Source organism: Orycteropus afer, unplaced genomic scaffold (assembly GCF_000298275.1).
Source record: "Orycteropus afer afer isolate SDZICR_OR568_19922 unplaced genomic scaffold, OryAfe1.0 scaffold00126, whole genome shotgun sequence".
NCBI classification, from domain to species: Eukaryota; Metazoa; Chordata; class Mammalia; order Tubulidentata; family Orycteropodidae; genus Orycteropus; species Orycteropus afer.
The window spans coordinates 6,681,607-6,693,572 of NW_006921713.1; the positions used below are offsets into that span (position 1 = coordinate 6,681,607).

At 34.4% G+C, this 11,966-nt stretch overlaps 1 protein-coding gene across 1 annotated transcript in view; it reads right to left on the reverse strand.

Annotated features, from left to right (window-relative positions):
- Positions 1-11,966, reverse strand: part of LOC103200055 (activating transcription factor 7 interacting protein) — a 101,470-nt gene that overhangs the window by 47,362 nt on the left and 42,142 nt on the right. The window contains exons 5-7 of the mRNA XM_007944472.2: positions 8,994-9,059; positions 2,945-3,018; positions 2,333-2,421 (exon numbers count right to left, since the gene is read on the reverse strand). Coding sequence (XP_007942663.1) covers positions 2,333-2,421; positions 2,945-3,018; positions 8,994-9,059 — 229 coding nt within the window. The remainder of the gene's footprint in view (positions 1-2,332; positions 2,422-2,944; positions 3,019-8,993; positions 9,060-11,966) is intronic.

Sequence of the window (11,966 nt, forward strand, 5' to 3'; positions counted from 1 at the left end):
TGCTTTAGCCACTATGCTACCAGAGCTCCTAAAAAAAAAAAAAAGTAACAAGTAAAAAGCATATACATTATTGAAACTACTGTAAAAGCATTATAAGTGCCTTAAAACACCTATAACATATAAACTCAGAACAGTAAATCTATAAAAAGTTCTCACCTTTAATGAGTGATAGGTATAGGTAAACTTGGTCATTTTATTTTATCATTGGGACTATCTCTGGATCAAGTTTTACTGAATTCCCTGGGAGAGTAACTAGAAGGGTATGGCTCCCTCTATTGACATTATATGATACAGAAAAAAAGCACTTAGTGAAGATGGGTAATGAATTAATCAACGACGGAGTATACAAAAAGCAGAGGCAAGTGAAATGCTACTCACGGGAGTTTTATAGTGGATTCAACTACTTGTGTTTGTTTCATTTGAACAAGTTTAAAACAGATGACCAAGTTTCTCTCACATTTGACTTCTTGTCATTTGAAAATCACAAATGCACGAGAGCAGCAACTCTCAAGGTGTAGTCTAGAGAGATAATCTGTGTGGGTTCCTGAGAGCCTTTCACAGTCTCCAAAGTTAAAATTATTTCATAACAATAAGACATTATCTAACTTTTCCACTGGGTGGACATTGGCACTAACAGAATAAAAGCCAAGGTAAATAAAATTTTTGTAGAAAAATTAAGGTCTCTTTATATTCTTTACCATTCTACATTCATAGTAAAAATCAAAGCATGTAGCATCTTAAGCAAATAAACAGAAAGAATGTCCTTGATGAGCAGTAAAGGTATTAATTTTATTAATAAACCTCAACCCTTAATATTCTGTGTGAAGAAACAGGAAGTATACATGCACTACTGCTGCATGCCATAATAGGATGGCTGATTCAAAGTAAAGCACTTGTGCAATGTTTCAGTTGTAAACTGGACAAGCAGACTTGCATAGAACAACATTTTTATTTGAAAGAATAACTTACATACATCCTGTAGTTATGCACATTTGAGTACATGGCAAATCTTTTCTTGAAAATAAACTGATTAAGCCAGTCACCTCAAAGAAAACGATCAATTTTATTTATTAGCAACATTAAATTTGAGCTGTAAAACAAATATTAGAATTTTTGGGAAAACTTCTACTTGCCATTGTGAGAATGACAACTGCCAATTCTTAAAAAGACTTTTCTGAGAGGAACTGACAAAGAAATTCAAGAAATGTGATTTAATATTTATTAATGAAATGTGTCATCATGAAAAAAACATGCATAACTCAGTGAATTAATTTCCAAATGATCAATGTATTAGTAACAGATTTACTAATACTAAATGTATTAGTAACAGATCCATCCAATGTGCAAGATGGATAAATGGACTTTACTATAACTGAATTAGAAAAGTTCATTGGCATGGTTTCTGATTCAACTTTGCAACTAACCTTTAAGAAAATACTACTTGTCAGTTTCAAAGAATATCCACCACTATCTAAAAGGGCTAGTAAAACATTCCTCCCTTTTCCGACTACATATTCAGTATGAGACTGAATTTCCCTCAAAAATTTCAACCAAATCAATGTACTGAATGCAGATGTAGATATGAGAATCCAACTGTCCTCAACTGTCTTGATATCTTACGAAAGATTTTAAAGAGACTATAAAAATATAAAACAGTAACATTCTTTTCACTGATTTTTTTTTTGGAAAATAAAGTTTTTTTTTCACTTAAAAATATTTCTGTTACATATTATGGGTTCATTACTAGAACATCTAAATGAATAAATATTTTTAAAGTTTATGAGTTTTAATTTCTACTAAGAGTAATTTTTACTTAGGAGTCCCTGGGTGGCACAAATGGTTAAGTGCTTGACTACTAACCTAAAAGTTGCTGATTCAAATCCATCTGCAGGTGCCTAGGAATAAATGCCTGGTAATCTGCTTCTGAAAGGTCACAGCCTTAAAAAGTCTATGCAGCACAGTTTTACTCTGCAACATAAGGGGTTGTCACAAGCCTGAATCAACTTGATGGAAATCTTTTTAATTTCCACTACAGTAAATGTTGATTATACAACCCAAATAAACAAAAACTCTTTGGAGTTCTTAATAATTTTAATGAGCATAAAGGTCCAAAAACCAAAATGTTTGAGAACCACGATACAAGAGATTTGATTTTCTAGCTTTTTACACGTTCTTAATTGTGATTGTAAATTTTTATGATTTTGTAATAAGCACTCTATTTAGGACCAATGCGACCAGTTTTGAGTTATTTCAAACTCTAAAAGAATGTAAAACAAGAGAAACAAAAACTTCAATTCCTAAGAAAATGTATTTTGTTGTTAGACAGTGTTACCTGCATTCATAGGGGTCTGAAAGGATGATGGTGCACTCTCGCTTACATTTCTTTTGGACTCCAGCATCTGCCTCACTGTGCTTGCATTTCTAAGACATAAATATTCACATAAATTATTATTGGATATGCCCATCTTGAGGATATTAATTTATATATAGAGAAAGCAGGAGACCCATAGAAAAGGGTAGACAGATTTGTGTTCTGCAGCACTAAACTGCAATGAATGCACTGAGACATAGCTGGTACACAGCCTTTCTTCTTACATTCTAATGTCCTCATTACTTTACTTCATGACCAAATGTAGGTCCCAACATCTACATGCATAAGTCTTTCTCATCCCCAACCAAAGCACTTCTCAATTATTTGAGAAAATACTATTTACTACTGTTGGTGAAAGAAATCTGCATTGACCAAAGAAAGCCTTACAATTAGCAAAAGCAATTTACCTGAGCACACAACAAAGCAGAAGAAAATATAACATAATTAATTCTATATGCCTAGCACTTATCTCTACATAAATATATACAGTTTCATGCTAAGATTTTTCTATAAATTAAAATCAAAACCTTGATAAGTTATTTTAGAATTGGACACACTATTTATGTTTCTCACCTGTAGGTTATATTATTATTACTGCTGATATCATTTGCAGGCTTTCCTGGTGATACAGGTGGATTTGGTGGATTCTGGAAGGAAAAAAAAAATCAAGGTAAAAATAAAACCCAATATACAGAGAAACTTGAACTATAAGAACTTTAAATGCTTTTTCAATAAGTGGTCTGTTACTATTCTAATACACTGTCAAAGGTTACTACTTAAAACAAGAATCTAAATCTTGGTATTATCACTCATTAGGTTCAGGATCTTAAGCAAATCAATCTCCTTAAAAAAACTGCTATCAATGGGAAGGTAATTACAGTAATTCCTATGCCTCAGTGTTCTTGTGAAGATTAAATAAAGAACATGAAAATGTCTGACATGCTATAACGGTTCAATAATCATTAATATGATTCTAAAGAATAACTAACTGGACTCATTCATTTATCTAATGAATGCCTATGATAACACATCAGGCATTGTTGTTGTTGTTGTAGGCCATTGAATTGATTCTGACGCATAGCCACACTACAGGACAGAGTAGAACTGCCTCAAAGGGTTTCCTGGGCTGTAACCTTTATTGGACCAGATCACCAGGTCTTTTCTCTGCAGAGCAGCTGGTGGATTTGAGCCACAGACCTTCTGGTTAACAGCTAGGCATTTACCCATTGCACCACTAGGGCTCCTTACAGCAGGCATAGCAGGTACCATACTAGCACCATAAATTCAACAAACACCACGTATATTTATTCCTTGAAATCCACTCAAGCAGTTAGTTCAATTAAGTGGTGTTCCAAGTTACAAATCAAGATTCTCAAATCAAAATTATTTTAAGATTTTATTTTAAACATAAGCTATTATGTTACATAAATAATTTCAAAGAAAGATGTCACTATTCTATGCTTAAATATCAACTTTCTTCAGCCGTTTTCTCCCAAAAGCAGAGAATATAAAAATGGAATTCTACCTATCAATCATCAATATTTGGGCCTTCAACATTAATGACATTATCATTTATTTCTTGAATTGAGAGAAATAATTTAAGTCTACTCAAGACTTAATCAGGTGATGTATACATTAAATAAAGGTGGTAAGTGCTAGGATCACAGCAAGCAGCTCTACTCACTCTTCCCTTGACAACAAATACATCTTGCTGCTGCTTACAGGCTAAAAAGATTATTTTAACCAACTAAGTGCACTGAGTATGTGAGCAATGGGGACAAAAGACAGATAAAAATAATCCGCTCTTAAGGGGCTTAATATCTGGTTGTGGACACAAGACAAATACATGGGAAACAAATAAAAAAGAAAGTTAACAGTGCTACCAATAGAAAACATTCTAAAAAAAATTTAGGGGGACGGGGGAAAAGAGTGCATCTTCCAACAGGTCTTTGAGTGTTCAGTACACCAGAAATGGTTAAGATAGAGAACTAAAAAGAGAAAAAAAGAAGTAGAGAAACATAGAGAATAAAGAAAACAACATGGCTTTGAACAAGGTAAGGAGCTGATTGACGGAGGATCTGAAAAACTACAGTGCACAATTTAGATTTAATCCAAAATTTGACTGGGAATCAATTACTTGAATGATTTTAATAGATACAGGATAAGTGAGAAAATGCTGACAGTTCTTTTGTAAGAAGAACTAGAAAGGACAAAAGGTAGAGATATCAGTTGTAGGGCAATGCAACAGGTTATATTATGAATGTTCTTCTAGAAATTAAAACAGAAAATAGTGTAAACTAAACCTGAATGTTGGGATTTGTTCTTAACTAGTTAATATCAGAGGGCAAAGGAGAAAATCTAAATAGAAGAAAAGCATTTAAAGTTGTATTCTTTGTTTATTTTGGTAAGCTAGAGAGCTAAAGTGCTCAGCATTCCCTTCTTTATCTCTCTGGTACTTAAAACCTAAGCAAGATACAAATGGAAAATAGTAGTAGATACTGTGATTAGAAAGAAGGAAGAGTTCAAACAAAATAAAGAAGTTTCAGAATAAAGCAGCATAAACAATAATGGACCAAGAAGCAATGTAATAAATGTCAATGGCAATTATTATATATAATCAAGTATAAAAACCAAAACCAAATCCACTTCCACTGAATCAATTTCACCTCACTGCAACCCTATAGAACAGAGAAGAACTGCTCCATAGAGTTTCTAAGGTTGTAAATCTTTATGGAAGAAGATTCTCATCTTTCTCCCATGGAGCAGCTGGTGGGTTCAAACCGCCAACCTCTTGGTTAGTAGCTGACTGCTTTAACCACTATGCCACCTAAGTTCCTTATTCAAGTATGCTGTTGTTAGGTGCTGTCGAGTCAGTTCTGACTTATAGCAACCCTATGTGCAACAGGACAAAATAGTCACTAGTCCTGTGGCATGCTCACGATCTTTGCTATACTTGAGCTCATTGTTGGCAGCACTGTGTCAATCCATCTCATTGCAGGTCTTCCCCTTTTTCACAGTCTAGTCTACCAAGCATACTATCATTCTCTAGGGACTAGTGCCCTCTGACAACATGACCAAAGTATGTAAGACCAAGTCTGGACATTCTTGCTTCTAAGGAACATTCCGACTATATTTAATCTAAGACAAATTTGTTCACTCTTCTGGCAGACCATGGATTTTTCAATATTCTTTACCAATACCACAATTTAAGTGCATCGATTCTTCTGTGGTCTCCCTTATTCATTGTTTAGCTTTTGCATGCATTTGAGGCTACTAAAAATACCATGGATCATGTCAGGTACACCTTAATCCTCAACGTGACATCTTTGCTCTTTAACCCTTTAAAGGGGTCTTTTGCAGCAGATTTGCCCAATGCAATATATAATTTTTTTCCCTGACTGATGATTCCATGGGCGTTAATTGTGGATCCAAGTAAAATGAAATCCCTGACAACTTTAATCATTTATCCATTTATCATGATGTTGCTTAATGGTCCAGTTGTGAGGAGTTTCATTTTATGTTGAGGTGTAATCCATACTGAAGGTTGTAGTCTTTGACCTTCATCAATAAGTGCTTCAAGTCATCCTCACTTTCAGCAAGCAAGACTGTGTCATCTGCAAATCGCAGGCTGTTAATGAGTCTTCCTCTAATCCTGATGCCACGTTCTTCTTCACAGTCCAGCTTCTCAGATTAGTTGCTCAGCATACAGATTGAATAACTATGGTGAAAAGATACAATCCTGTTCCACAACTCTCCTGATATTAAACCACACTGTATCCCCTTGTTCTGTTTGAATGACAGCCTCTTGGTCTGTGTCCAGGTTCCTCATGAGCACACTTAAGTGTCCTGGAATTCCCATTCTTCACAATGTCATTCATAATTTGCTATGATCCACACAGTGAATGCCTTTGGATAGTCAATGAAACAGAGATAAACATCTTTCTGGTATTCTCTGCTTTCAGCCAAGATCCATATGACATCACCAACCATGTCCCTCATTCCAGGTCCTCAAGTACAGTAAACAAAAATCAAGTAAAGTAACAAAAATATTTTGCATCAATCACCATTGTGAGAACTAAGAAATTAAGTAACAAAATTCTATAAATTTCTAGAAATCATGATTGTTTGGAAAGAAGTATTAACAAGAACTGGTAAAAAAAAGTATTCAAGTTTTATAATTTAAAATCGACCTTGCCCACAAGATAATGAAATAAGGAAAAAAAATTAGAAAGATTCATGACCTCCTTATATCTCTAGTGCCACACCTATCTATCAAATTAATATTTTCATGTTTTTAGAAATTACACAGTATTGTTCCGTGTTTCAAAATACTTACAGCTTTCCAAAATAGAATTTTCAGGGACTGTAGTATTTTAATCTTTATTCCTTAAAGTCTCCATTTATCTCCTTCAACTAAATAAACGAAAAGAACTAGAAAGTACGTTTTTGCACAAAACTGCAAAAGTACATTATGGACAGTATGTTAATTAGTTCAGCCACAGGGATGAAGAAAAAACAGAAATTTACTCTGACAAAAGAATGGAAAAGTTTCTAAGCCATCTCTCTAGTTCCTGCATATGAAATAATGGGTGAAAAAGGTTTTACATCCATTTTCTAGTACAAAAATAAGAAAACTCAGTTTTTACATTATAACAAGAAAACAAAGCTAAAAAGTGGAACTTACAAAGAATTAATCACACTATTGAAGAAGGCTACAATAATTAAAAAAACAAAAACACTGGGACTTATGACTAAATTAAAAGTTTGATGAGATTAGTCTGTGCAAAACAAAACTGTAAGTGGTTCAGGAAAAAAGAGAATACTTAAAAAGTAAAAATATAGACTGAGAAGAGATTAGCAGTTGCCATGGGATAGAGGATGGGGCCAGTGGAGGTGAGGGTGCCACTATAAAGAGGTAGTATCAAAACGTTCCTTTATGGTGACAGAACATTTATCTTGACTGTGGTGGTGATAAGGAGCTCTGGTAGCATAGTGGCTAAGGCATGTGACTGCTAACCAAAAGGCCGGCAGTTCAAACCCACCAGCCACTCCTCGGAAGGAAGCCTGGGCAATCTACTTCTGTAGTGATACCATCTCAGAAACCCAAGGAGGGGTCAGTAAGAGTCAGATCTGACTCGACAGCAGTGCATTTGGTTTTTGTTTTGGTGGTGGTGATTTTATAAATCTGTACCTGGCACCACACACGCACCATGAACTTATGAAAAAACTGATGAACACTGAGCAAGCCCTGTAAATTAGTTATTTTAACAATGCTAAATTCTTGGGTTTGATATTGTACTGTAATTATATAAGATATTGCCATTGAGGGAAGAGTTCATGAGACTCTATATACTATTATTAAAACTTCCTACCAGCCACTCGTCGGAAGGAACGTTGAGCAATCTACTTCCGTAGTGGTATCACCTTGGAAACCCAAGGAGGGGTCGCTATGAGACGGGTCCGACTCAATGGCAAACAACAACAACAACATGCATTTCTAATTATTTCAAAATACATTTTTAATAAATGCAAGTAAGGAATATACGTAAGTACACCAAGACTGAAAAATCCTATAGAAAAAATAATTCATACTGAATAATGACTATTATTGCCAATGGCTATGTGCCAGGCAATAGAGTTATCAAGGCCAAATTAAAGGCATGTAACTTTCCTAAAAGGAAGAAAAGGAAATCCAACTAAAAACTATGATGTAATAAACTAAGTGCTATGCGATCTACTTCTGTAGAGATACCACTTTGGAAACCCAAGGAGTGGTCACTATGAGTTAAATCGACTGGATGGCAGTGAGAATTTTTTTTTTTAAATACTAGAAGTACATATTATGGAGTAACAGGAAAGAGTAAAGAGCAAAAACCAGACTACAGTAACAGTTTATGCTATACTATGGTGTTTGAACTTAATTCACTCAAATAGTCAACATGTTTAAAGCAATAAAGGACTTGATCTAATTAATTGCTATCTATTCATTATACTTGGGAGCTCTGGTGGCCTAGTGCCTAAGGCATATGACTGCTAACCAGAAAGCTGGCGGTTCAAACCCATCAGACAATCCTCAGAAAGAACTCCAGGCAATTTACTTCCATAGAGACACCGCCTCAGAAACCCCAAGTGGGGTCACTATGAGTCAGGATCGACTGGATGGCAGTCCTCCCCCCGCCCCTGTCATTACACTTACAAAATAGTAGGGACTGACTACATGGGGAAGAAGGGAACGGGAGGTCAGGATTACTAACATCAGTAGAATACTTCAATACTCTATAAGGAAAATGATAAGAGACTAGACTAGAACACTGGAAAGAATATAAAAAGAAAAAACTATGATAAGGTAAATTCCACAAATGTAATTTTAAAGATGGATAAAAAATAAGGCCTCAACAATATCATATCCTAAAATACTGCTGATATATGAGAATTGTGAGGATCAGAAAAGGGTTGAGTTGATTAGTTTTAGAGCTGTAGCTCTAAAAATAACACACAGAAGAGAAGCACAGCATGAAAGTGAAACTTGAGACCTGTAATAAAATGTTTCCTCCTAATTCAGCATTTCCTAAGATTACCATTTAGAGCTCAATTTTAATTATGCGCAAATAGCAATTCTTACTTCTTGTCTTTTCTTAAGATCTTCTTTGGCTGCTCCAAATCGTTTTGTTAACCTGGCTATCTTGGCCTGAAAATAAAATAAAATGAAACAAATCAAGTATCATTTTCAGCATTAAAAAGGAATGCACATATACATAAGTAGAAAACTACATGTAACAGTATCCTCTTACTATAATAAACCAAACTGATTTTAAAATATACAGTGAAACCTGTACCAGAACTCAAGGGGATTGCTTTGTCTTTCACGGTCTTATAAACTGTCTGATAGGATGCAGTTTTACCACTTTTCTATCACTTTCTTTAAAAAATCCCTTCAATACTTATTTACATACTCTCCTTCCTACCAGATAGGTAAAATGGTTTTTAACATTCTGCTGTTGTGAAATAACACTGCAATAACATCTACAACTTTTGTTCTTTCAGAGAATGTTCCTTAGGGTATATTCACAGAAGTGTAATTTCTGGAATACAGTATACTTTTAAGACTTGTCTAAATGCTTTTCAGAAAGGCTTTGCCAAATTTACACTTCTGACAGCAGTGTAAATGAGTCAAAAAACAAACAAACAACTCATTGCCATTGAATTGAATTCCAACTCATAGCAACCCTACAGGACAGAGTAGAACTGCCCTATGGGGTTTCTAAGGCTGTAATCTTCACGGAAGCAGACTACATCTTTCTCCTGTGGAACAGCTGGTAGGTTCTAACTGCTGACCTTTTGGTTAGCAGCCAAGTGCTTTACCACTGCAAATACTTCCTTTCAAAGTCTGTCAATCTTTAACAATATAATAAAAAATTTATCATGTTAAGTATTTGTTAGCAAAATTTATTTTCAAATTTATTATACTAATCAGTTGGACAGTTTGCCTATTCACATATTTTGCCCAAATATTTCAAGGGAAATTTGAGAAACAGGAAAAAAAAGGGAGGGGGAAGAAATGAAAGAAAAATTATCACACCAACACATGAATATTTTATTGTATTTCCTTTTAGTCTTTAATTAAGGCATAAATGTGATACTCAGTTGTTTATTTGTTGTTGCTGCTGTTGTGTATTAACCATTTTCAAGAATATTAAACTAAACTCCTGAAACAGGATGAAGTGTTGCTTCTCCAGAAAATTTCTTTTATCCATTCTAAGACAATGATACTACGTAACTTTTAAAGTGCCTTTCAAAAGGGAGTCACCTTTAAAGGAGACTCCAAATCTTACAAATATACTGGTTCCAGTTGCTGTCAGGTCAATTCTGACTGAGTAGAACTGTACATCACAGGTTTTTCAACAATTGATTTTTCAGAAGAACTTACAAGATGCCTCTGGGTGGACAGGAACTGCCAATCTTTTGGTTTGAACTTGAGTGCATTAATCATTTGCACTACCCAGTGACTCTTACAACATATATGAGTTCATTAATATGCCTAGGTAATCAATCACCTATGACATCCAAAGGTGAAGATGTTCCTCAGGGCTTAGTTATTTACAGAATAAGACTCAAAGGCATATAACATTATTTTATATCCTTAATATGGATTTACTTTACTGGTCCCTAAAATTATTTCAAGTAATTTTTTCAAGTATCTTCTGTACCCCATTTTTATCCAACAGTGATTTTCATGTTTTCTCTAGTCATATTATCTGGGGCAGTATTCTGAAAATTACATATTTTTTATTACATATAAAACCTAACAAAATTTTATTATGTAAAAAAAATTATGTATTTTTGCTTAAAAAGCACAATAACAATAAATATGCTTTTGTACATGTTGTTAGGTATATGGAAAAAGGTCTAGATGTATACATAACGAAGTTAACAGTGATTTACCTCCAGAGGCTAGGATTGGCTGGAAGTGAGAACTACACTTTCACTTTATAAACTTCTGTAGTATTCAAACTCTTTTAAAAGAACTCTCATTTAAAAAATTAAACAAGTAATTGAGAAAGAAAATCAAGGCCTCTCATCTAGGAAAACAGTATTACTTTGTTAATTTAGGTTTTCCATTCTGTCCCTTCAAAATAGCCTAAATTTTTTTGGGGAGGGGCATGGATTTATTCTTATGTACTTACTTTTTAAAATAACTATCATGTGTGAAATGTCCTTTTTCTCACTATATTTTCTAATTAGTTATTGCTACTGTATAGAAAAGCTACTGGTATATGCTGACCTTATTATCGGGTAGCTGCCAACGCTCCTTCTTTATTCCAACACTTTGATGAACTAATTCTGTTGAGTTCCCTTTCTACCAATCATTACTAATTTTTTCCCCCATCTTAATGCATTGCCTAAAATTGTCACCTCAGCTCTAGACAGCAGCATTACTAACAGGCATCTTTGTTTTACTTTCAACTTTAATGGTAACACTTCCAATGATCCATTATTAAATATAAAAGATCTCTGACAGAAATGCTTAATGAGATCAAAGCCACTTCTCCCCTATCTTTTTTCATGAGTGATGAATTTTAACAAATTCTTACTTGGCATTTACTAAAAAGATCACATTATTATTCATTTTTCCTCTGTTAATATAGTGAAATATAATTGCTAATATTGAACAATCCTTTTACTCATGATAGAAAACAATGTAATAAGTAAGACTAGCCTATGTACAGTTGACTCTTGAACAATGGAGGGGTTAGGAGTGACAATTCTACTAACCTCGTGCAGTCAAAAATCTGCGTATAACTTTTGATTCTCCCAAAATTTAACTACTGATAGCCTACTGTTGACTGGAAGCCTTACCAATAACATAAAGTCAATTAACACAGTTCTTGCCGTACAGTTACTCACACACGCAAGAGGTAAGTTAAATGTATATAGCACGATATTTATTTATTATTCATTAAGTGTAACTGGATCATCATAAAAAGTCTTCATCCTCTTCATCTTCAAACTGAGTAGAAGGAAGAGGAGTAAGAGGAGGGGTTGGCCATGCTGTCTCAGGCGGCAGAGGTGGAGGTAGAACAGGAGGCAGAAGAGG